Source organism: Mustela nivalis (assembly GCF_964662115.1).
Source record: "Mustela nivalis genome assembly, chromosome: 12".
NCBI lineage: Eukaryota > Metazoa > Chordata > Mammalia > Carnivora > Mustelidae > Mustela > Mustela nivalis.
In genome coordinates, this window is record NC_139031.1 from 6444682 (window position 1) to 6471393 (window position 26712).

The 26712-nt window shown below is 55.3% G+C and overlaps 1 protein-coding gene across 1 annotated transcript; it reads right to left on the reverse strand.

Moving 5' to 3' along the window:
* Positions 1-91: 91 nt before the first annotated feature.
* Positions 92-24713, reverse strand: ZNF282 (zinc finger protein 282). The gene is made up of 8 exons (XM_082693533.1): positions 24407-24713; positions 21735-22154; positions 15328-15454; positions 14699-14818; positions 13284-13403; positions 11004-11117; positions 9778-9891; positions 92-3371 (listed from the first exon to the last, which is right to left on the reverse strand). The coding sequence occupies exons 1-8, from the start codon at positions 24569-24571 to the stop codon at positions 2593-2595; spliced, it is 1959 nt and encodes a 652-aa protein (XP_082549659.1). The 5' UTR covers positions 24572-24713; the 3' UTR covers positions 92-2592.
* Positions 24714-26712: the final 1999 nt, after the last annotated feature.

Below are 26712 nucleotides of genomic sequence, written 5' to 3' on the forward strand. Positions count from 1 at the left end.
GCCCATCCAACTCATCCTCCAAGCCTTGACTTCTCCAGTTCTGGAAGGACATACAAAAAACTCTTAGCAGTGGATATCTCTCAACAGGGAGTCTGGTAGGAAAGAGTTTTACTGGTGTGTCTTTTTTTTTTTTTTTTTTAACCATTTAAATTTTTGCTGCATGCATTTTTTAAATTAAAATAGTTAACTTTAATTAACACATTATCAGAAGGAAAATAAAAATCCACCTTCAAAGCAGGACCCTTGGCCTTTGTCCTGCTTCAGTAAGTGGACTCTAGGGTCCACACTGAGGACCCCTGCTGCCTGGTAGGGGTCCACACCAAGTGCTACCACCTCTGATCAGCTCCAGGAGTGGAGCTCAGTCTAGGACAAGCCCAAGGCCAGTGCCAGGGGCGCTGGAGTGTCTCCTGGTGTAGCCAAGGGACACTTGATGCAGTGGCATCTGCCAGACCAGGATGTGGCAACCAGACGGCCTGGGCCCTCTCACTGGCTCAGTCACTAACCCTCTTTGGGAATCAGCTCCTTGAGGTTAAAATAAAGGGACTCCAGCTACGCGTTCAGGTGTTCCAAACCCATGTCTCAAGTGGGATTTCTTCCCTCTTCACGCTCTCAACAGCCACAAAAATAAATTAATTTTAAAAATTAAAAAAAAAGTGTTGGTCTTATTCTCCATGATTTATATTATCAAAATATCGATCTCCTGCATATACTTTTTAAAGCAGAATACTGCCTCCTCCCAACCAAAACACTGAACTAAAGTGTTCTCTTCTGCTCTAAAGCAAATAAACAAACAAACAAAAAAAACAAAACCCCAAAACTCCACTGAATTTGTCTAACTTCTCAACTCTTCTTAGAAAGCAAAAGGAAAAAAAAAATCCCAGTTCGTTGGATTCCGATTCTCTAAGGAGCCACACTGCGGAACCCCTTGGCCTTGTTGAAAATGCAGTCTGCAATCTGGACACCATTTATTTAGTTTCGAGAATTCCCTTTGCATGGCAAAAAGGGGTCTGAGGAAAGCAGATCGGCGCAGATGAGGGGAAGGGTGGAAGTGGAACGCTGGCAAACGTGGTGCCGGCTGCCGGCTGCCCACGGTGCTCCCTGAACCGGGAGAGAAGCAGGATCGACGGGAGGAGCAGGAAAAAAGTCATTCTTGACACAAACAAGGGTGTCGGGGCGCGCCACCCCATCCCAGTGCCTGGTCATGCAAGATGCAGAAATGGAGACCGTGGCCCCTCAGGACCACGGAGTGGATGCACCAGCTCAAGGGAGTCCTTTGGGCGCCTCCCTGAGGCGCCTGCAGGGTCTGGGGCCAAGTGGGGTCTGTGTCCATGTCCTTGAGCACGGTCAGCGAACAGATAGCACCAGTGGGGAGGCTCAGGGCAGGAGACTGAGGCTCTCAGACTCTAGCACCCACTTGCCCGGCCCTCCTGGGAAGAGACTCACTTCCTGCTCCTGCAGCAGGAGCCCCTTCCTCACCTCTTTGCCCTGGGGAAACTGGAATAAACCGACAAGGTGAGGTCTGACCCAGGGCAACAGCTGCCTCTGGAGGGCCGGGTCACTACTGGGCAGTGACAAGATGCTGCACCAGATTGAAGGACTGGAGGTTCGAAGGACCGGCTGGGGGAGGGGACCTGCCGCCTGGGAATGCCTACACGGGAAGAGCCTTTCAGATGCGCGACCCACGGCATTGTGTAGCTGATGGGTTCCCCAACCCCCAGAAACCCTGGGAGTTGGCCCCCTGCTGCTTTCTGAGTCTGGGGAGGAGACCGGAGAGAGAGAGAGAGAGACCGGGAGAGGCCAGGCCCAGAAGCCTCTCAGCCATGGGAGGTAGGCAGTGTGTGTGGTGGGGGGGGACACTGCACTGGGGTCAGAAGCCCTGGTCCCAGCCCTGCGGCTCTCTTCCTGTGTGATCCTGGTAAACCAGCCACCTGGGCCTCTTTTCTCAGTAGGGACAATCCTACCCCTCAGAGGGACAGGCTAAGGGTGAAAACGGATAACGGATAGAAAACACGTTTAAAAAAGTATAAAGCGCTATTAGAACGCGAGGCAGTGCTGTCATCAGAGATGGTACCCCTTAGCTCATCCCTCACCTCCCGTCACACTTCTGCTTCCTTCTTCAGCCTCTCTTAACCTTAGGGCCTTATTTATCTCAGAGGCCTTCTGAGACTGCCTAGTTGCTTCCCCCGGTCACCAACTGTGACTCCAGTGGCCGCACTGGATAAAGTGAGGTCTGACCCAGGGCACGCTAGGTGGCGAGGCGTCCGAGGGGGCTGCCCCAAGCCTCTTGCCTCCTCACTGTCCATTCTGGCACCTTCCCTGGGGGAAAGACACTCAGCAGGCCCCTTGGATCACCCCCACGAGACGAGCTGGCCATCCACTCAGGCCGGACAGGTCTAGGGGACCCCTGTCCGACCCTCGGGGGACCCTGTCTGGAGTGCAATCCCTCTTCCCAATTTCCAGCAGGTGGCAGGCGGAGGGAGGGAAGGCGCGCTGAGAGAACCAGGGGCAGGATCAGGGGTGCTCCGGCCACCTCCCAGGCCCGCTCCCCCAGCCCCGCTCCGGCCTCGGGCCCTCCCCTCCCCCAGCCCAGCCCTAGTCGTGCTCCGGCGGCGCCTGGAGAGGCCGAGGGGCGCCGAGCCCCGGGCCGCCGCTGTGCACGCGCAGGTGGTCCTTGAGCGACTCCTTGTAGCGGAAGCTCTTGCCGCACTCGCCGCACGTGTAGGGCCGCTCGCCCGTGTGGATGCGCTGGTGCTTGAGCAGGTTCTGCTTGCGGATGAAGCTCTTGCCGCAGAGCGCGCACTGGAAGGGCCTCTCGCCCGTGTGCAGCCGCTGGTGGTTCTGCAGATGCTCCTTGCGGCTGTAGGTCTTCTCGCACTCGGAGCACTTGTAGGGCCGCTCGCCGCGGTGCGTCATCTGGTGGCGGATGAGGCCCGAGTGGCAGTTGAAGCTCTTCTCGCACTCGGCGCACTCGTATGGCCGCTCCTTGGTGTGGCTGCGGTGGTGGATGATGAGGCTCTTGCGCACGCCGAAGCTCTTGCCGCACTCGGGGCACGAGTAGGGCTTGCTGCGCGCGCCGTGCAGGAGCAGGCTCCGCCGCAGGCCGCCGGGGCAGCAGCTGCCGCAGCCGCCGCCGCCGCCCCCGGGGCCCCCGCCCGCGCCGCCGCCGCCGCCCGCTCCCCCAGCCTGCGCCCCGCCCGCGCCCCTCTCCCCGGCCAGCGCGGGGAAGCCCTCGTCCGGGGGCCCCGCGCCCGGCGCGTTCGCGTTCTCGGCCGCGGGCAGCACCGGCAGGCTCTGCGGGGCGGGCGGCGGCGGCGGCGGCGGCGGCTGCTGCGGGGCGGGGGGCGGGTTCTTCACCAGCAGCAGGCTGTCACCTGCGGAGGAGGAGACACGGAGTCGTGACGCGCTGGACAGCGCTCGCTCCGGGCCCGCACCAGCACCACACCCGCCCCCACCGTCCCCGGGAGAGGGGCCCGGGGCCTTAACCGACTCCCCCGGGGCTTGGCGGGAGTCGCAGGCGATCTGGACCTCAGTTTCTCGGAAAAGTGAGGGCCCTGAGCAAGGCCGGCGGCCACGTTCCCTCTGGCTCTGGGGCTCCCTGACCGTCGACCGGTCCCAAGCCACCCGGCGGAGAGCACCAGCAGCAAGCAGTTAGTAACGGGAGGAAACGGCTCCGGAGAGCAGGGGCGGGGCCTGGGGCCTGGGGGTGGGGCTATTTGGAAGTCACTTGGAAGGAAATAATGAGACTTAATTGCATTCTGATGTTCAATGCTAATTTATCTAAGGCGAATTTCTCACTGGGAGGAAAGAATGTACTAGAACGTATCCAAGGTGAAAGCAGACAGGAGGCCCGCGGAAACGAAACGCAAGGAGCGGGGACCAAAACCATGCGGCGTTTTTCAGTCCCGTTTCCTCTAAGGCCCACCCTGGCGTCTGGTCCCATCTGCGCCCTGAACCCGGTGCCCGCTGTAGTTAGGGCTCCTCTCACCCCTTCATCCCTACCACCCCATGTCCCACCTCACGTGCCCGTTCTCAGTCCTCTCTCCCTGGAGGAGCCCCTCCTCCACTGAGGGGCAGCTGGTAGAACAGTAAAGAAGCCTTTGCTCCCACCTCTTGTTGGCATCCTCCGCCCAGGTCCCATCTGCTCCCTGGAGGCCATTCCGGGGCCACATCTGCCCCGCTTCCACCCCCCACACCCCTGCTCATGGTGTCTGCCTGAGGCCCGTCCTCCTCACGTGACACCCCTAAACACACAAGGCCCAGCCTGCCCTCTCCATCCCCATCAAAACTGAGCAGAGAACCTTCTCCACAGGACACGGGCTAGCAGCAGAGGCTGAAGAAATTCTCCCGACCTTGACCCCCGGTGCCAGGCCTTCCATCCTGGGGGCTGACTCTGGGCATCCTCTGTCCCTCCACACAATCTGCGACTCACTCCTTCATAGGCCGTATTCTCAGGAGGACCCCAAGGAAACCACACGCATGGGAGTCTCCATCTCAGGGGCTGTTTTCCCGGAAACCCAGCCTGAACCAGTCCTGTTCCTACCCTGATAAGGCTTCAGACTCGGTGTGCGGGTCAATCCGCTTCTCTCACCCTCTCATCTCCCTTCCTGACCCCCATGACTCCCGTGCTCAGCGCTGGGTTCACTCACCATGACACACCCCTTATGCCTCTGCTCCTGTCCCCTCTGCCCTGCTTGCCTGGGGACCCCCAACCATACTCAGGCAACTGAAGACAGCTGGAGAAAACTGCACAAATCTCTAAACACCCCACCCCCTCAGCCAGGCACCCTGCTACACTCCTCAGTGTGCCCTACTTCTCCATCCTCGGCGAGGGTGTCGTTACACCTTTTCCTCCAGCCTCTAACGTGAGCACCTGTACCCTGGACGTCACTGGCTGGGAACGGATTCAGACATAAGCACATGGCCTCGTTCTGGCTGATGACATGTGAGGAGGGGGCTTCTGGGAAGTTCCTCAACTCCTTAGAGTGTAGGAAGAAGGATGACCCTTCCTTTCCCTCTGGTCTAGAGGCGATTGCTTGGAACAGCGGCTGCCATCTTGCTCCAGCCATGCCAAGGAAGCGGAGCTGGGAGTTGGAAAGAACCTGGGTCCCAGATGACCTTGCCTCACCCCTGAATCAACTGAGGCCGAAACTGAACTGCCTCTTAGCTCTACAGGAGGAGATGTCTTAGTTCCTCAAGGTAGTCTGACTCAGGGTTCTAAAGCTAATGGAGTGCACCCTACTGGACACAGGGGTCCAGTGATCCCCCAACTTAAAAGAACTCTCTCCCTAGACCCCATGTGCTCCTAGGCTGCAGCCACCGTCTCTCCTCATGTCTGACCTCATCTCTGCTCCTTTTCAGACCAATATTCCCGATGAGTTCTCTACCCTTGCTTTTACGTTTGCTCTGGAACTCCTGAGATCCGGCATGTGTCCCAGCACGCCACTGAAATAACTTTTGTCAAGGTCACCAACAGCCTCCAGCCTGCCCAATCAATCCGCCTGCCTCTTCCCAAGCCGGCACGCTCATCCTAACCCGTCACTGGGTTTCAGCTAGTTGACCCCTCCCTCTCTCTCGAGTCTCTTCTCTTAGCCTGCGTGATGCCAGGCTCCTCTGGCTTTCCTCCAGGCTCACACCTGCTCCTCTTTCATTCTTTGTCTACATTCTCCCTAGGTCGCAGAGAGGCCCCGGCCTTAAAACAGCCTCTGTGTAATAATTTAACAGGCCTTTGTCCTTGGTTCCTAGGAGATAGCCTCTAAATCCTTGGAATTTCTAGGGTGAGAGGAGTGTCTTTGTTATTCACGGTGGGCTCCGATGTTTTATGCTCACGGAGTAATTCATGGTAAGTGCCCAAACAGTTTAAGCTAAAGGGAGAACCCTGATGGGGGCTGGGTATGCCAGAAGGACCATCCACAGACAGGATTAGAGGGCTGGGGCTTTGAGCCCAACCTCTGGAGAGTGGACAGGCTAGAGAACAGCTCACGTCAAGGCCGGTAGTTTAATCAATAAGTATATAAAGAAACTCCAGTAATGGGGCACCTGGCTGGCTCAGTGAGTTAAAGCCTCTGCCTTCGGCTCAGGTCATGATCTCAGGGTCCTAGAATCCAGCCCCGCATCGGGATCTCTGCTTGGCGGGGACCTGCTTCCTCCTCTCTCTCTGCCTGACTCTATGCCTGCTTGTGATCTCTGTCTGTCAAATGAATAAACAAAATCTTTAAAAAAAAAGAAAAGAAACTCCAGTAAGAACTCCGGACACAGAAGTGAGCTCTCTCATGGCCAGTACTCTGCATAGGGTCACCCATCACTGTGCTGGGACAGTGACACTTCCTGATCCCACACGGAGCAGACAACAGAGGCTTGTTTTAGGACCCCCTCCAGAATTAGTCCTACGGATCTCTCCTTTCGGCTAGTTCTGATTTGAATCTTTTTGCTCTAATAAAACTAATTATGAGTGTAGCAGCTTTCCTGAGTCCTGTGAGCTGTTGTAGTCAAATGCTGAAGCTAGGGGGTTAATGGGAACCCCTGCATTTATAGGGCTGGGCGGAAGTGAGTGGGCTGGGGGGACCCTTGAACTGGCAGCTGGTGTCTGAAGCAAGAGCGGTCTTGTCAACTTCACCTACAAAGTTTGCTCTAATTCCGGGTAGTTGCTATAGAAATCACTGCAGGTTACAACGCCCAAAGTCATCTAGCCCTGCGCTCTCTCTTGAACGTTCATCTGCCTACCAGGATGCCATCTCAGATCAAACAGACCCAAAGCAGAGCGCTGGGTTTACTCGGTAAACCGGCTCCTTCCCAGCACTTACCAAGTCATTAAGGGGCGCTGCTGCCTCCTGGTTCTTCAGGGCCCAACCCTGGCTGTCACTCCTGACCGCTCAACCACTACACACAGCTGCTTACCGACACGTCTGGAGTCTGTCCTGAATCTGTCCACTTCTCGCCCGGAGCACTGCCCCCATCCCAACTCTGAGCAACGGTCATCTCCTCACCTTTGTGCCAACCACATTAGCCTCCTAAATGGCTTCTCTGCTTCCAGCCCATGGTCCCCTCCCCAATCCTGTCCGTTCTTGACCTTATCTTTTTAAAATGTAAACTAAGGAGCACCTGGGTGGCTCAGTTGGTTTGGCAACTGACTCTTGATTTTGGATCAGGTCATGATCTCAGGGTCCTGGGATCGAGTCCCACAACCAGCCCCCTGCTCAGTGGGGAGACTGCTTCTCCCTCTCCCTCTGCCTCTCCCCACTGCTCATGCTCTCTCGCTCTCCCTCTCAAATAAATGAATAAAATCTTAAAGAAAATACACATTCGTTAATAAAACTGAGGAATCCCTTTTACTAAAATGTAATGTCCAGTTAGGCTGAAGTCAAACAGGACACCAGGTCTTATTGCAAACCCCCGGGCTAGGGAAGGAGTTTGATAGGGACGGGTACCCTATAGTTCCATGTTTTACCCGCGACTCCCACAACTCTCTCCCCTTCCAGCTTCTCTCCAGAATACAAGATTCCATGTCTTTAAACCTCAAAGAAATCACAGGTGAGATACTAGTTTCATTAACAAGTGGAAGGTCGGGCGCCTGGGTGGCTCAGTGGGTTAAAGCCTCTGCCTTCAGCTCAAGTCATGATCCCAGGGTCCTGGGATCAAGCCCCGCATCGGGCTCTCTGCTCAGCAAGGAGTCTGCTCCCCGCCCCCCAGCCTGCCTCTCCGCCTACTTGTGATCTCTGTCAAATAAATAAATAAAATCTTAAAAAAAAAAGAAAAGAAAGAAAAAACAAGTGGAAAGCAGGCCCACTTTGGGAGAAAGTCAAGAGGCTCTGGTGACTGGGCAGGTAGGAGAAGCATTTCCAGATGCTTCTGTTGCCCAAACTCTGGGCATTGCCCCTCCCCCAAAATGCTAAAGTTTGAAGGCCTCCAGAGATAAAACATGAAGCAAATTGTTCTCTAACTCGGCATATCCAAACCAAGGAGGTAAAATGGTCTGGTCACTTGCAAAGTCTTGCACGCTCGGCACTGACTTCCCTAGATCCACCCCCATGACCACACAGGTCTATAAGAAAAGGCTCATCCAGGCCCACGCACCCCTAGTGAACTTGGACAAATCAGGCGACAGCATTGAGGGATAAACGTCTGGGCAGAATTCCTGGCACAAGGTCGGATGAACTAGTACATACGCCTGCAAGGCCAGAAATAGTGGCCCGAGTACCAGCAAGAAAGAAGTGGAAATGGCTGTCACTTCTTCCTGTCCTCACGGACAGTGGCCCAGCTTCCCCGTCCCACCTCCCCCCAGCAGCAGGTTGGGAGAGGAACCGCTCTAAGTTGTATTTGAAACAAGGGCATAACACTGCTCTTCTCCGGCTCCCTCCGGCTCCCACCCACCCCACCCGGCCCCCGCCTGCCCTTCCAGGCTGGACTCAACTTGTCTCAGACACTGGGATCCACTTACCTGACTTATAATGGCCTTCCTGGTCAGAAATAATCTATGTCCGGGCGCCTGGGTGGCTCAGTTGGTTGAGCCACTGCTTTCGGCTCGGGTCATGATCCTAGAGTCCTGGGATCGAGTCCTGTATCAGGCTTCCCTTGCTCTGCAGGGAGCCTGCTTCTCCCCTCCCTCTGCCTCTCCCCCTGCTTGTGCGCTCGCTTTCTCTCTCTCTCTCTGTCAAATAAATAAATAAAATCTTAAAAAAAAAAAAGAAAGAATCTACGTCCTCAGCTCTTCCCTCGCTTTTAAAAAAGCTCCTGGGGGTGTCAGGGGCGAGCACGAGGAATGCGCTGTTCGGCTACTCCAGTGCTCTGAGCAGCAGACGCTAAGTCAGCTATCTTGAAAACAAGGCGATGGTCGTGGTTCTGGCAAGGAACGCCAGTCAGACGCCAAGAGTGTTCAATAATCCACAAACGTGTGCCCAAGTCACTGGCCAGTAAGTGGAATTTCAAAAAAAAAAAAGACCCAGGAAGCCCAAGTCAGGTGAGACGTTTGGTTCCATACTTGATGTGGATTAAAAAAAACAACAACAATCCCCTCCCCCAAGCCGGCCTTCGGTCTCTTCACCAGTGACTGTGGGGAACCCGCTCGGGGCTGGCTGGGGGCTCCGGTCAGTGTTTTCCGGTGCCCGAGCCACCTGCCCCCTTCACTGTCTGCTCCGGTGCCGGCGGGTCAGCCCCCCGCAAGCCCAGCCTTCTCTCCCTGCTCTTAGGGGCCCCGCTATGTCCCTCCAAAAGCTGTGCTGAAATCCAAACCCCACGACTACAGAAAGTGACCTTCTTTGGAAAGGGGCTCTTTGCAGAGGTAATTAGTGAAGATGAGGTCATCAGGGGGAGGCCCTGATCCAGTCTGACTTACGTCTTTAAAGGAAGCCAGCCAGGTGAGGAGACACACACGCACGCACGCACGCACGCGCGCGCGGGCAGAACGCCACGGGGGGCAAAGGCAGAGACAAGAGACACATCTACAAGCCAAGGGAACACTAACCATTGCCACAACGGCAGAAGCCAGGGATAGGCAAGACAGGGTTCCCCTGTCGACCCCTTGACGATGGACTTCTGGCCTCCAGAGCCCAAACAGACAACACATTTCTCTTGTTTGAAGCCACCCGGTTTGTGGTACGTTGTTAAGACGGGACAGACACACAGCTGCCATCCTCCAAAAGGAAAGGGGATAGCGCTTCGGTGGAGATGGGGCGATGGCTGCCGCGACAGGACGTCACCTCTGGGGGCGGGGGAGGCGGAGGCAAGCCACCATCCCTGTGGACGAAGGACCCAGGGGCCCCGGGGTGGGGGGGCGTTACTCACTGGGACCAGAATCTAATCCGAGCTCTCCTTCCATCGAGTCGCGCGGGCCCCACGGGTACGGCTGCTCCTCCTGCTTGATCCACGACAGAATGTCATGCGCTGAGATCAGAGACTCTGCGGACGGAAAGAAGGCAGTCTGAGTCCTGTTCCCTTCCATGGAGCCTCCCCTCAGAGGGGAGAGAGCCGCCACGAGCAGAGGCCACGGCCGGCGCTCGCAGGACACGTGGCAGCTGTGGTCTGTTTCATACTGGCCATCCCCACCCTCCCAGCTGCCCCCGGACACGGCGTCTCGCTTATGCTCGCTCCTTCTGCAGCTGGCCCCGGAGGAGGAGGCCCGGCCCGAAGTCTGTGCAGACGCAGATCGGAACCTGCATCTTCCAGCTCTGTCCACGGAGCCCCAGAGCAAACGGTGGGTCCAGAACAGGACCGAGGGCTAAGCAGTAGGACTTCAGAACCAGCAGTGGGAGAAGCAGTGAACCAAGGTCTCTGGAGAGCGGAGGTGTGGACTGCTGACTCTACCAGGAACAGCTGGCTTTGCCACCGGGCCGGGAGCCCTTCAGCTTCTCCACTGTGAAGTTGTACAGTGGAAACAACAAGGAGCACTAGGTTTTATGTCCGCTCCTCTCTCCCTGGTGAGTGGGGGAGGATGAGACTCTGGGATCGTAACCAAACAAGAGGACACTGGACTTCTCTAGCTGTGAAACACATGCGTGCTTGCGTACACGCACACACACACACACACACACACACCCATGCAAGCGTGCACACACACACACACACACACACAGGCCCCAGAAAATGGATCTTCTTTATTGTTCTATATGCCTGGGCCCTACCCAGAAGTTTCTGGGAAGACATTTATTTAACTAGTGTTCACCCACAAAAACTTGCAGAAAATGTAAATTTCTTTCTTTCTGTCACAAAAATATACACAACTTTTAAAAGCTTTTCAGGTTATACTTACTGTTCTAAAACTGCCATTGCAGAAATAATTTTAGTATTGGTTACGCCGACACAATAAATGATCCATTTAATGGTTCGTTTCGAAAAGCCCTTTGCACTTTACCAATGGTTATATTCCAAAAACTGCTACCAGAGGAATACGCTGCATTTTATTCTCTGAGCCTTTCATTGGCCTTAACCAGAAGCGATCAGATTGATTTCCCGGGACACAAAACTCAGTAAGAATCTCCTTGTCCTTGATACCATACTGGTGTCTTGCTCACCTGAATTGGGGTCCGTTGGGATATCTCTCTCCGCCAGATCCTGCTGATCCCACACGCACGGGTGCTCCTCCTGTTTAATCCGGGACAAGAGGTCCTGGGCAGAGGCCGGTGAATCTGGGAACAGAGAAAAGCACGCGTCGGGGGACACCACAAGCCTGCCAGTTTGTGTGCTGGGTACATCTCTCATTTCCTGCAATTACTTTTTTTCCCTAAAATTCAGGCATAATTAAAGGATGCTAATTAATTAAAAGCTTAAGTCAGCCTGGCCCCAATTAATGGAGCCTTTGCTGCCAATAAGGGTATCCTACAGGGGAGCCCATTCCTGCGGACTCCAGGCCTTACATGCACACTCAGCTTGAAAGCAGAGCACCAGCACGGACCTGGGCATTCCCAAGGGGATTTTCCCAGGAACATGATGCCTTCCAGGAAGCCGTTTAGATCCAACATTTCGTTGGGATTTTTCTTTCTTTTTCTATTTATGTACTTATTTTAGAGAGAGACAGAGAGTGATCACACGAGCAGGGGAGAGGGAGAGAGAGTCTCAAGCAGACTCTGTGCTGAACACAGAGTTCCATGCGGGACTTGATCTCACGACGCTGAGATCATGACCTGAATTGAAACCAAGGGTCATACGTTTAACGGACTGCATCGCCCAGGCGCCCCCTTATTGGGATTTTTCTAAGATGTATGCTACGTCTTCTTTCTTTTTTGGTCTGTTAAAACCTCATTCAGGGCGCCTGGGTGGCTCAGAGGGTTAGGCCTCTGCCTTCGGCTCAGGTCATGATCTCAGGGTCCTGGGATCGAGTCCCGCATCAGGCTCTCTGCTCAGCAGGGAGACTGCTTCCTCCTCTCTCTCTCTCTCTGCCTGCCTCTCTGCCTACTTGTGATCTCTGTCTGTCAAATAAATAAATAAATAAAATCTTAAAAAAAAAAAAAAAAGAAACATTAAAAAAAAAACCCTCATTCAACATCATTACCTTCTTATCTCTTACAGATTTCTTTGAAAAGACTAATACTGGACCGCTGTCCAGGGGCACACCTGTGGGAATGGGACTGGCCTTTCCCCAACTCCAACGCCACTAGCACTTACGTGGGGGGGCTGATGAGGCTCTGACCAAGGGGGGGCTAAGGTTTGTGGGGTTCCAACCTGTGGATAAATATCTTACTAGATCTTGTGATGGATAACTTTGTGACAGCCAGGACATAGTACCCACATAGTTGCACGGACATTATTCCTTTTTTCTTTTTTTTTTTTTTTAAAGATTTTATTTATTTGTCAGACAGAGAGTGAGAGCACAAGCAGGGGGTACAGGGGCAGAAGGAGAAGCAGACTTCCTGCTGAGCAGGGAGCCCGATGCGGGGCTTCATCCCAGGGCCCTGGAATCATGCCTTCGTGCTGAAGGCAGATGCTTAACCGACTGAGCTACCCAGGCGCCCCCAGACATTATTCTAGATATTTCTGTAAATGGAGTTTTAGTTTTGTTTTCTGTGTGTGGGTTTTTTTTTTTTTTTAAGAGAAGATTAATATTTCAATCAATAACCCGTCTTCCACAATGCGGGGGGAGCTCTTCCCACCAGGTGAAGGCTTCCACAGAAAACGACGGCTCACTCCTCGGGATGGAGGAGTCCGGACAGATGACTGTCCTGGTCTCCAGCCCACAGAAGGTGCACATGGCAGCCTCTACAGTCCCTGAAGCCAGTTCCTTAAAATCAGTCTATCTGTCTCTCTCTCTCTCTCTCTCTTCCACACGCAGACACATACCCACACACACCCTGTGGAGTTTCTCTGGAGCATTCTAACACACATAAGCTCTCAGAGGCTTCTCACAGAGTCCAGCTGGACCGTCATGTAAGAGGAACCCTCCAGCCTACCCCACGGGCGCAGAGGCAACAACCCATAACTTGCTGAAGACAACGAAAGCCCTTCCCAGTCAGGGAGCAGGGTGGACGGACGGACGGACGGACGGACGGATATATTCCCCGACCACAGTGGCCATCACTCATTGTTACACTTAGTACTTCCACCGGATGCTCCTCTTCCAGGGGAGGAACAGTTAAAAACCGATACAAAAAGAGAGAGGAAATAGGACGAGCTAAGCCCAGATGTGCTGCTGGTGCCCCACAGGAAATCCCGTCTCTCGGCCCGTCCCAGACCCAGCTCCTCCACTTCTGGCTCTGGCCTCTGGTTGGCCACGTGCAGCGGGCGCTGGCGGGGGCCTGCAAACCCTGCTGGCCCTTTCCGCTCCCTGCCTGGCTTGGGCAGCCGCTGGGCCCACTCACCAGTAATGGACTCCGTGGGGATGGCTCTTTCCTCCAGGCCCCGCTGGCCCCGGACACACAGTGCTTCCTCCCGCTTCACCTGTGAGGACGAATCCTGGGCAGGCACCAGCGGCTCTGCTCCTGGGGCAAGAGAAGCATGTCATTTGGTGTATTGTTTTGAACAGTCCTCACCCAGATGTTCTTGGTGTCAGGAATGCAGGCGACGGCACTCGTCAGCATGGGGGGCCTCAGGTTCCCGCGGACAACTGCGGGGAACCCCAAGAAGCGGAAGGTCTCGGGGGCAGAGAAATAATCAGTATTCAGGACGAAGGGGTAGGCCAAGCCGTAGGATGAGATGTAATAAGGCCACGAGAGAGTTCCAGAGAACGGCCCAACCTGGGGTTTGTTTTCATCAGAACAAGGCCAGAAGTTTGACCTCTGGGTACAGAGGCTCCTTTTCATTTTTCACCCCAATCAGAGACAGGTGCCCCCCCCCCACACACACACACAATCATTAGCAAGCCTTCCACCTGGCCGCATCCTGCATGGATAACACACAGCGTCCTCACACATACAAGACAATGACATGTCCTCTCTGTAGACCCCAAGGTGTGACAAACGGGGTGTGTCCTTCTGATGTTCCATGACGCAAGGTACGACCCCTGAGAGCAGGGAGCTCAGGTCAGGGGCAAGATCAGAGGAAAAACCGGAAGACCTGAGTCCTGGTTTCCACTGTGGCCCCAGCCCAGCTGGGGAGGCAGCCGACCTCTCTGGCTCAAGGCCTGCTGGTTCCACCCACAACACGGGCACAGCAGTCACCATCCCAGCTCACGCACGGGGATGGAGGACAAGGTGACCCTGCTGAGGGCCAGGGCCCTGCTGAGCTCAGCACCTGCAGTGCTGGAAAACGGGGCGCAGGGCGTTCAGATGAACTGCTCCCAACAGGCCAGTGCACAGAGACAGAGTCGATCAGTGGTGGCCAGGGGCTGGGGGCCGGGAGAACGTGAGAGTGACTGCTCACGGGTCCAGGTTTCCCATAACGAAGAGGTTCTGTGCTGGTTACACACCTTTGTGAACCCCTGGATTATATACTTCTAGGGGTGACTTTATTTATGGCATACGGATTATAGCCCAATGAGAACAGACTGGAAAGGAGGGGGCTGCCTCCAAGCGACCTTCTAAGGGACCTTCCTGAAGAAGGGCAGAGTCTGTATGATAAGGCAGAGAACACGGCTCAGGCTCGGCTGTGCCCGGGGCAGCCCCACTCCGGAGAGCGGAGGCTCTGAGGAAAGGCCTCCGGGGCTCAGCCAGGACCAGAGCCCTGGCACCTTCCATCTCGGTGAGAACTGACCGGGGGCGGCGCTGTCTGGAACGAGGTCTCCCTGGCTCCTCTCCTGCCCCTCCCTGGACCTGGGGCTCTTGTCAGCTGCCATCACCTGTGTCTGGGTCCATTAGGATTTCTCTCTCTTCTGGGTCACGCTGCTCCCACACGCAAGGCTCTTCCCTGGGCTCCACCTGCGATGGGGCATCTGGCTTGGGCACTGTGCCCTCCGTGTCTGGAATGAGTGAGGGGAAGGAAGAACATGGTGAAGTTGACCCATGGACCCCGATCAAGGGCGGCGGCAGAAGTCTCCCCACTCCAGAGCCCCTCCCCCGCCGAGAGCCCCTCTAGGAGGTACCCTCACCTACGTCAGCTAATCTCTTGGGAGGAACCTGAAAACAAGGCACCAGATTCCCAGTTCTGGTGCAGAAACATCTGGACCCCGGCAGCCAGCTGCAGCCCGGCTGTGGCCTGTGCAAGGCTACGGGGAGGCAGCTCATGGTCACGTGCCAATGACGCGGTCTGGCCATATTCCAGAATGAAAGCAGCTCAGTGCTATAGTGACAGGCCCTCTTACTGGGTTTCTAACTGTCATCTGGTTATACTCATTCTGTCTCTATGGCCTCACGAGCAGACAGTCACTCGCATTTCCATCAGGGATGAACTTGAACACTGTGCCCGCGTCTGACAACCGTTCCACTGCGCTCTGCCCAGACTGCCCCGGAGGAGGGAAGGAGCTCTTACCCAGGGACATCAGGGTTTTATAGTTCTCCTTGACGAGGTTGTTGTAAAGCTCCTTCTGCCATTCGTCCAAGTTCTTCCACTCATCCTCAGAGAAGTAAACGGCGATGTCGACAAACGTCACAGGAACCTTGGCCAAAAGGAGTCTTAGTCTGACACCTGCTTGCCCCCCCTCCATCGGCCATGGGGCCCCTTCTACCCCAGAGCCCGCTTCTGCTCCCCCCGGCTCCCCATCCCCCAAATCCCAGCCCGGTCCCCTGGAGTGGAGTCAGCCCACCCTATTCCGGATCTTCTCATGCTCCCAAAACAAAGATGGTCAACACTGCCTTTTTTTTTTTTTTTTTTTAAGGCATCTCACCATATCCTCTGTAATTTCACTTTCAGGGGAACTGGGTCCCAGGAAGGTAAAGCCAAAGTCAATCCTGCTTTTGGCATGCAGGGTGAGAGTGGTGTGGAAGGTTCTGAGCAAGGGGACCAGTGAGCCGAGCACAGTAAAACTCTGTTAGGAAACCTGTCTTTCCAGTCAGGTTACTACCTCAGCAAGGTACCAGTTACATTTTTGTCATTAAAAACATGTAAATCTAAGGGCAGGCGCTGAAGCTCCAGGACCGCATTCTGTTTTGTTCACGGCGACATCCCAAGCGTCTAGAAGCAGAGTCTGGAGCCAGCAAATATTTGTTGACTATGTCGAGCGGCTGTTGCCAACAGGAGGAAGAGCCCTGGCAGCCTGAGTCATCCGTCCCAGATGCCGGCCCCTGTTCGTCCGGGCAGTCTCGTCTGTTCCATGAAACTGTTCTTTGGTTTGACAAGGATCCTCGTCTGGGCTCATCTCAGACGCTCACCAGTGTGGCCTCGCCTTGGTCCCCATCGTTCAAAAGGGTTTCACTTCACGACTTTAACGTCTGAACTTCCCTGCTGGGACACGTAGCCCTGCCCCCCAGCCCCCACCCCCACAGGACCAGTCTTCCACTCACACTGGGCAACCCAACCCCCCACTTCTCCCCGGCCCTAATCTGAGTCCACTGGTCTTCACACCTGCACACAGGACCAAAGCTAGCCCAAGTGGCACCTCTGTCCCCATCAGGAAAGGACAGCCCTCTGGGGCTCCAGGCCCTCTGGTGTCCAGCTCGGTGAGTGGGTAGCACCTTCCCATGAGTTGGAAATGTCTGTTCTCACATCAGGTGCCCATAACCCCACGGGTATCCTGTGCGGGTGCGGTGGGCACACGTGTGTCACCTACTACTGACAGCTCACCCACCAGCCAGCTTTAGAGACAGAACACAACTTTAAATTTCCTGGACCTTCCACCAGACTGGGGCATATCGCCAAGCCGCGAAAATGGATACAGACCACTCTCTTCGTTTTCACTTCCGGCCCCTAGAAAAAGTCATGGAATTCTGCCAGCGACACCTACCATTCGTTCATGCCACTCGTCCCAAGGCTGCTTCGGAAGCCTCTGGGGATCTTGCGGACGTCTCTCCTGTGCTCCCTGGGAGGCTTCTTTCAACTCTTCCTTCTCCCCAGCCCCCCCCCCGCCCCTCCCGAATCTTCCCCACCCAGGAGCCGGATCCAGGATCAGTCCGGGAGCCGGATCCCGGGTGGCTGCTGGCAAGCTCCCTTCTCACCAAGCCAACCCCCCGCTCACGTGCCCTTCACTTCTCCAGCACCTGCCTGTGGGACTCCAACACTCAAACTTTTCTCTTTGACGTCTCAGGCTCTCCCTCTCCAATGGCTTTCCCTTGCAAGTCACCCGACCTAAGACGAACCACCCGCCACTCAACCCCAAAGTCTCAAGCAAACTCCACTCTGCCTCTTTACTTGAAACACCCCAAGAGACACGTTTTGTGTTTCCTTCTTCACAATCCATGCATCCTTTCCCACCTTGAAATCTGTCCGTGAACCAACCCCCATGGTCTGAAACCACACCCTGAAGGCCACCAGTAGCCATTGTTAACCTGTACCCTTTCAGATCGCCTTTCTGGAATCCACTCTTGCCTGGTTCCCCCGACTCTGCTTCCTCCTGCCCACCCAGCTTACTGCCTCCTCCTCCGCCCCCAGCCCCTGGCTCTGCCCTTCCCCGTCCCTCTGCTTTCTCCTCGGCAAGCTCGTTCTTCGCACAACTCCCGTGGTTACCTCTTTGCCAACAAACAATACTCTTCCATTTTCCTTGCTCCCTTTCGGGTTCAGATTTCAAGGGCCCTCAGAGAGGCTCCATTTAATCATCTCTGAAGTACCTCAACTAAATGTTTCCAACACCAAGTTCATCATCTCTTCCAACATGTCAAGCCCTCTGCGTCACCTCACCATTTCTATGAAGTGTCACAGTTCTGGAATCAGAGTCGCACAGTTGGAAAGAGATATCAGGACATAAAAACTTCCCTGGGCCAGGATACAGCAGAAGTCTGTCTGGCCAGAGACAGCAGGGAGCCTACCTATGAGTTATCTGTCAGCCAATTAACAGACATACTAGAATCCAAAAGGCGTGTGGGATCTGAAAAACAACAGCCTTCCCTGAATCCCACAAAGAGAACGCACTTAGCATGGCTGACACTACACAGTGAATTATAACTATTAATCGTAACATTAATTAACTCTCTTGTGGTGCTTCATGGTGGTGGGTTTTAAAATATATCCACAAATTCTTCGGCAGTCCCTTCAAAAAGTAGAGTGCAGTGTTCCTCCCCTCGAGCGTGGACAGGATTTAGTGACTTGCTTCTAACAAACAGTGACGTGTACAATTTCTGAGACCAGGTCATAAAAGACAGGACAGCTCCATCCGGGTCTCTCTCTTGGCTCACCCTCTCTGGGCGGAGCCGGCTGCCATGTTGTAAGGACACTCAAGCAGCCATGTTGGAATGTCCACACAGTGAGGACCTGAGGCTTTGCCAATGGCCAAGCGACTGGGCCATCCTGGAGGCAGAGCCTCAAGCCTCAGCCAACCCTTCAGATGACCACAAACTCAGTCAACAGCTTCATTACAACTTCATGACCCTCTGAGCCAGAATCACTCAGCCGAGCTGCTCCTGAATTCCTAACCCACAGAAAATGCAAGATGGCAAATAATTATATTTTTAGGCTCCAAGTTTTGGAGTAATTTGTTACCTGGCAATAGAAAACTAAGACAACAGGCTACATGGTCTTGCCCATCAACACAATCAGTGACTCCTCACAACCCGGGTCATAAATGTGTCTGAAACTCATAGTGCCCAGCCGGGTATTTACTGATGAAATTATGTACTTAACACTTCACTTCTTCCGAAAAATATGGAGACCTAGAAGACCCAGTCCCTCACGTGGAAGCCTGAGCTCTCCCGCCGGACAGAGTCACACGGCAAACACTTTCTGGATACCGACCGAAGCCGGTGCAGTTACAGGCAAGGAGACACAGTGGTGAACGAAGCAGAAATTACATTCCGGTCAGGGAAGACCAACCAAGAAGACAAAAAAAGAAGTAAATATTTAAGGTGCTCGATGGCACAGCGCTTTGGAGAAAATGGTAGCAGGGATGGGGAAAGTGGGTGCTGGGACTGGGGGGACGTGGTTCTTTGGTGTTGGGGGGCCCATGGAAGGCAGACCTGACGGAGACGACAGGGAGCGAAGTCCCTGAGGTCAGACTGTGTGGGTGGAAAGGAGGGGACAAAAGGGACAGAGGGGAGGTGAGGTCAGAAAGGTGGGGCCGGACAGGGGGCCCTGATGGAACGGGGGCTTTTGCGCTGCATGAGGTGGGAAGCCAGTTGGGGGTTTAAGCAGGGGTAACCGATTTATATTTTTAAAGGATCACTCTCGCTGCTCTGCTGGAAACAGATTATATAGGGGAAGGGACAAGGATGGAGCCAGGACCAGGCAGGAGGCCCTGGCAACTCTCAGAGGCGAGGTGACGGTGGCTTTCCCCAGACAATGGTGGGAGCCGTGAAGGTGGAAAGGAGTGGTCAGCCTGGTGACGGTATTCTGAAGAAAAGTCAGACGACATTTACGAATACATCAGAAGGAGGGTTGAGAAAGAGAAGCAAACGTGACCCCAGAGTTTTTGGCCCAAGCCACTGGAAGGGCAGAGCTATTTCCATGGAGACGAGGATGGGGCTGAAGAGGTTTCAGGCAGGAGATGGGCGTTCAGCTTTGTTGTGTTAAACCTAAGACATTGCCTGAGTCCTGCTGCAGTAGCAGGTAAGCACGTGAATCTGGCTTTCAAGAAGGAAGTCTGGGCAAGAGATGGGGAGGGAGCGGGCGGGGGAGACTGCTGACAGCACCCAGGCTGCACTTAAAACCTGAAACTGAGCGAAATCATGAGGGAGGGAATAGAGATAATGAGCCAAAGGCCAACAACACCCAGCCCTGGACCACCCCAAACCTAAGAGGTCAGGAAGAGCAGGAGCCACCAGGAGATAGGAGATAGGTGACCTCAAGAGAGGTCACCCGGAAGCCCCGGGAAAAGCTGTCTCAAGGAGGGGGTGGTAACCTGCGTGCAACGTCACCTCGAGGGCAGAGAAGATGATGACAGAACGGACTGTGGGCATCATGAGGATGGAGAGGTGGGAGCAGAAGCCTGATGGGCAGAGGCTCCAGAATGATCCAATCACCATCTTACGGGGATACTGAGAATAGAGGAACACGCGCAATGAGTGTGGAGGACGCAGCGTCAGAATCCGGATAATCGGAAACTCAAGGGGACGCGTGGCCTAGGATCGTCTGCAGACGGATTTCAAGGAAAGATGACAGATGGAGGAGGAATCACAAGATTTAACGAGACTTAAAAGACACAGCCCCTTCTTACGTTCTCATTCAAACAAACTAATAGAAAACAAATTAAACTGCATTTGGAAGAAAAGAACATTTGAACGCTGATTGGATAGTTGAGTAGGTGGAGGCTTTTGTGGTGGCGGTAGTAACGCTAAAGTCTTATTTCAGAAAAAGAGTCTCCACCTTTCAGAGCTACACACTGAAATATTACCAAAACCAAAACCAAAACAAAACCCAAAACCCAAAAAACTGATGCCTGAGATTGGCTTCCAAATAAAACAGGAGGGGAGGGGGGTCGGAGGGGGGGTTGGGTGATGGACATTGGGGAGGGCATGTGCTATGGTGAGTGCTGTGAAGTGTGTAAACCTGGCGATTCACAAACCTGTACCCCTGGGGCTAGTAATACATTATATGTTTATCAAAAAAATTTCAAAGTTGAAAAGAGAAAAATAAATAAATAAATAAATAAAACAGAACAGGAGGGGATGTGGGTGGGGCCTGAGAGGAAACAAGACTGACCAGAGCTGACAGCTGTGGGGGCTGGACGGTGGGCCCGTGATGGCTCCTCACCCTATTCTGTGTACTTGTGTGCATGTTTGTTTTCTATAATAAAAAGGCTAAAAAGGAGAGGGAGAGAAGGGACCGGAGACGGTAAATACGATACGTTTAAGGAATTCTGCTTCAAGGGGAGTAGAGACATGAGGCACTAACTGGAGGGAGAGGCAAGGCCTAGGGAGGTTTTCATCACAGAGATGGGTGACGTCTAGGACATCTAGAACGGCCCGCAGGGGGTGAGTGGATGACACAGAGGAGAACGGGGAGAAGTGAGTGGGTGGGGGGAGTCGGTGAGGGGTGGAAGCGTGGGCCAGCAAGGCCGCGGGAACAGGGAAGCCAACAGGCTCCAGGTGGCATCAGGGAGATGAGCATAGTGGCTGCTTCTTGGAGTGACTCTACGTTCTCAGTAGACCAGAAGGCTGGGTCATTGATGGACAGTGCACTGTTGATGATCCAGGAGGTAGGGGGTGGGGGCAGGTGCAGAAGAGGGAGTGGAAGAGGGATATGGAACATGAATTCTGAGCTGCGAGAAAGCCCACAGAGGGGATGGCCACAACTTCCTGGCAACTCCTGTGAGCGTAGTCTGTCTTAGCCGCATTCAAATGTGCATGTGCAAAGATAACCAACGACCAATGGTCCTCTGTAGGTGCCAAGTGGAAAACCCAAGCATGAAGAGTGGCAGGAGTCTTCAGACAACCAGATACCTTGGGTTATTGGGAAAGGTGACAGGAAAGCCTGACAGAAGCAGGCAAAGTCTGTGGAGAATAGGTGGAGGGCAGCCTCACGGAGGTAGAACATTCGTGACTAAGTTAAGGAGAGGCAGGCTATAAGAGACATTGACATCAGGGGCGCCTGGGTGGCTCAGTCGGTTGAGTGTCCAACTCTTGATTTTGGCTCAGGCCATGATCTTGGGGTCACGAGATCAAGCCTCACGTCCAGCTCCACGCTCAGCACAGAGCCTGCTTAGGGTGCTCTCCCTCTTCCTCTGCCCCTCCCTCCCCGCCCGCCCCTCACCACAAGAGGGAGCCACGAAGTGTTGTGAGAAGGACCAGCCAAATGAATCAAAAGTTTTGTGCCAGTCCTCACCTCCATCTCTTCCCCTGGGGACCACCACATACCTTGGGCACCTCCCCCTTGCTGCCCGGGGGCAGCCTCAGGACCCAGAAATTTCGGTTCCTCAGCAGGTTCTCCATGTTCTCCAGCCGCCTCTGCAGCAGCCCGTACTCCTGCAGCAGGGTCCCCAGCACGGCCCACTTGCTCTCCATGTGGTTCCCGAACTCCACGGCCGTCTTCTCGCAGTCCGCCAGCTTCTTCTCGGCTGTCCCCGTCCGCCCCTCCAGATTTAGCAGCTGGCTGGCCTGGGCATCCACCTTCCTCTCCACAGCCTGAATGGCAGCCACCACAGTCCAGAGTGAGATCTCTGCCGTGGGCAGCTGGGGCTCTCGCATCATGCGGTCCGGGAAGACAGGTGCCCTATCTGGGAAGGGCGGGAACTGAAAAGGCATCGGTCGCCGAGCATCCATGTCCCACTCTTGAGCCTGTGTGCAGAGGGAGAAAGTGACAGCTTGGGCGGAGACCCTAGGTGAGGTGGGGAGGGGAGCCTGAGAATAGAGAACAACGAATCAGATGCCACAGCTTCCCGCCCTTCTGCCATCCCCACCCCCCAGGCTGGGGTGTTCATTCCTGTCCCCAGCAGTAGCTCGACTAGTCCCCCAGTGAACCTTCCCATTTCCGGCCTGCAGGAGTCACGACGGTCACTGGTTTACCCACCGGACCCTTTGCAAGTCAAGGCTGTGGACCGCCACCCATGATGTCACCTACCCCTTTCACAGCACAGCTGCTCTCTTCAGGGGCTAGGCCTGATGATGAACTCTCTCTAGAGTCGCCTAGTGCCTTCTGATTCAAAGTAAGAATTTCCCCGCTTAAGTCATCTGACCCTAATCTCCCCTGCCATCTCTAAGCAGGTTAGGGCAAGAATGATTATCTCCGCTTTAAAGATGATGGGATTGAGGCAGAGAGACAGCGATGGCCATTCCACCGCTCCTGGTTTCACTGCCGGTGGGAGGAGCGCGAGGTGTTGTGGGTAACAAAAGCACGGTTCCGGGTAAGCGGCTGCCCCCGTCCTGGCAGCTGCGACCAAGGGAGACCCCAGAGAGCCCACAAGAGTGAGCGGACGAGCAGTGTTTTTTTCCATATCCAACTCCTGATTCACATTTTCTAAAATGAAAATAGGTTTGCTAAAAAACATCACTCACTGAGGAGAGGAGGGGACGTGCCTGTGAGGACTTACCAGGCCCCTTCCTACCCCTCGAAGCTGAGGCCCCTTGAGTCCATGTAGGGAGCTGAGCTATGACCAAGAGAGGGTGGTCCCAGGTCCCTGGTGACCGGGGAACGGGTCCCATACCGCACCAGGACCCAGGGCTTCCCGGCCAACAGCAGGGCTGATAACCGACTCCCCTCGACTCCCCTCGCCATGTGGGACGGGAGGGGCTGTCATTTTCTTTCCTCCCTGTTGCTGCCCACGAGGCCCTCTGGCTGGGCAAAGCGGAGGCCTGCTGCTGAGAGGTGACGGGGGCTGGCCAGGGACAGGCATGCCAACTGCCCTCTCCAACTCAGAGCGGCTGTGAGAGCCACAGAGGAGCACCCCACAGCTCCCAGGGAGTCCACCCGAGACATGGGATAGAGGGGAGCAGGGCCCCGGGGGCCAGACCCTGCTAAGAGAAGAGGCGAAGTTTCCATCAAAGCCATCCATCTGAGCTCACGCAGGCCTCGCTCCTGCCGGCACATAGTAAGAGAAAAGGGCTGATGGTGAAGTTCAGGGCGTCACCAGGCCCAGATGACTTTTGGAAGGTTCAGAGCCCTGAGACCAAAAAACGATCCCACACAGCACAGCAACTCCTGGCTGACTGGTGACAGCGGGGTGGAGAAGCAGGCCGGGGCACCGCGGGGCTTCTGCGGGGTGAGCCCGGGGAACACTACTCAGCTCTCACGCTCTGCACAGTGTCCCGCTCCCAGACTCCAGCGCGCACTGAGATCCTTACGGGGCTCCCAGACCTGACGGGGGTCCACTCTCCACCCCGAGACGCCGCCGATCGCACAGGCTGGGGACAAAGTTGGGCGTCGGGAGTCTGAAAAGCTGCTCAGGTGACTCCAGGGTGCAGCCAAGTTTGCCAATGGCTGCAAACGAGGCAAAGTCACCTCTCAACGGCCCCCTTCCTCCGCCACACCCGGCGCAACGGGAAAGTGAATTACTCGTTGCACTTGGCGAGAGACGGCAGTACAGCGCTCGTGCACACCTTTCTGTCCAGGTGGCTGGGGTGTGACCCCGCGGGGGCACTCCGGGGCGCACACGGCCGGTGGCCGGGGGACGAGCGCGGCGGGCCGAGCGCTCCAACGCCCAGCGCGAAGCGGAGCCCGGGCCGCGGTGGGGTGGGGTGGGGGCCGCGGTCACGGCTCCGCTGGGTCCCCGCCGCCTTCCCCGCGGGGCCTCCTCGGGGCGCCGGCACCGGGCCCGGCCAGCACGCGGCCTCGGGGCCTGCTGCTCGGCTACGCGCGAGCGCGCGGGCCAGGCCTGCTCGGGGCCGCTGCGCCCCGCCTGCCGCGCGAGTCCGCCCGCGCCCCGGCCCGCGCCGGGCCTCGGATTCCGCCCCCGGCGCTTCGCCCCCACCGCCCCCCACGGCCCCCCGCCGGCGCCCGCAGCCCCGCGCCCGCACCCCCAGCCCCGCAGCCCCGCGCCCCGCCCCCACGGCCAGGCGGCGCGGCCATGGCGCTGGGCGGGGGCTGCACCCACCTGCATGGGCGGCATTCCCTCGGCCATTTCCCCGCGCAGCGCCGGCTCCTGGTGGCACACCTCGTCCGGGGGCAGAGCCTGGGCCCAGCTCCAGCTCCCGCTGTCCAGCCCCAGGCCCTGGATGCCCAGCTGCTGAGGCTGCGGCCGTGTTGACACAAACTGCATCCTGGGAGTGCTGTTCCCCGCTCGGGCCGGCCAGGGAGAAGAAGAACGTTTTCCAGGCGCCTTCCCCCTCGCCGGGGCCGGACAGCTCCATCTACAGCCCGTAGGAGCAAACAGTCCCCTTCGGCGGCGCTCCCCGCCCCTGCGCAGCCAGCTCGCCAGCCAATGGTCTCCGAGCTCCTGCCCGCCTGCGGGGACGGCGGGGGCCACTTGGCGGGGGGCGGGGCCGCTCCCACCGCCGCCCCCAAAGTGGCCCTAGGAGGATCTGCTCCTGGGAGCCCTCCGTGTGGGACGGCCTGCCCTAAAGTCCCAAACAATGCCAGGTCCTGATTCCTGTGAATTCTGCAGATACGTATTGGGTATCCCAGAGGAAAATGGGGACTGACCCTTTTGAAATTTTTGCAAGACGAATCCTGGCCTTTGCCCTTCCCTCCTGCCTTTGCGGGCTTTACCTCCCTCTCTCCCTCCCCAGTCCAAATTTACTGGGACCAATTCCAGGCCTTTGCATTGGTCTGGCTGATATAGAAGGGATATGGGCTAATGTGTCAGAAGAGGACGGTACTCTCCCTCCCAAGTAAGGCGCAGGGCATTTTAACAGCAGGCTCTGCCAAAACCTTTAAATGTAGGTCAACATCACTTTGAAACATCAAGCCAAATCAGAGGAGGAACCAGGGGAAGGCCCAGGGAGGCCGCTGGAGAAGAGAGGGTGAGGGCGGGAAATTCACCCCTTCATTCCACAAATATTTATTGAGCAGCTACTAGGCCCCAGGTACAGCTTAGGCAGAGGTGGGCTTTACATTTGCATATACCTGAGATTAAATTCCCAAATCACAGCTCTCTAGTTGAGACTGTGAGCAATTTCACTTCTCTGAGCTTCCCTAAGTCTCTTCAAATACAAATGAAGCAAATAATGTCTACTTTGCAGCTGTACAGTCAAATGAGGTGAGATCAGTGCTTAGCCCATAACAGGCACCCAGCAAGGGTAGTTACCCCCCAGAGATAAGTCTTACAAGCATCCTTAAAATTGTGGCTACTCTGTTTTCCTAAATGACTGGTTCCTATCTTCTTAGGACAGAGATCTCCAGAGCTACTTACTGCCCTGTGTAGAGGCAGACCTACCACACAATTACCTCAGGCGGGTACCCTTTGGTCCCACTGCTTAGTAAAATAAAGGGCATTACCCGCCCAAGTGAGACGTGTGCTTAGAGCATCATATTCAGAACAATTACCAGGTGCTTTCTCTGTCAGGCATCCAGATGCAGAATGAATATCTTGTGGACCCCCATATCCTCAAGCGGTTTACAGGCTTGTGACGGTTATGTTCCTAGAAGTCCGTGATGGCCTCCCCTCCATTCCCTGGCCACAGGCTGTGCCTTGATTGTAAAAACCACGTCCACTATTGTCAGGGGAACCAGACAAACAGAGTGTGAAAAGTTCCAGGTAAATTTATTTCCCCAAGTGAGACACATTTCAGAGTGCATATTCTGACCCACCAATCAACAATCATCTTCTCGCTTTCCTAAAGGTGGGAAAGAGAGGCTGGATTAGCCCCAATGGTTTAAGCCATCTTTTCAGTAAAAAACAGTTAAAATCCTCAAGCATTAAACTAGTTATAACACTAGTTATAACCGACTTACACAGTAAGTCACCATCACAGGACAGCCGCTGCGTGTTGTTCCTTCACGGAGGGCAGATTTTCACGAAGCCCGCCACACCTGAAACCCCTGCAGTCAGAGCGGCTGCCCAGGGCCAGAGTTGCATTCATTGCCATGACATACACAAAGCGACTCAAATCCAACAGAAGTTAAGTGCATGGGTTTCGCTGTACTAGAGCGGTTCTGTAACAGCCATGCCTAGAGACTGCAGGCCACAAAAAAAGTGGCTGCAGCGGGGGGACGTGAAGCAGTGGGGATCAGGGGGCATCTCCCAGAAGGAAAACAGGAAGGGCGTGAGGAAGGGGATCCTGCAGCTGCACTGGCCCACGGACCCTCTATTGAGTACTCCAGTGACCAAAGGACTGGCAGGGCTGGGAGCTGGGCTAGGATGGGAGAGATCCTGTCCTAGGAGAGCTGTCGGGTCACTAGGCTTGTTCCTCTGAATCACTGGGTAACTGTGAGGCAGTTGTCTAAATTACTGAGGAGCAG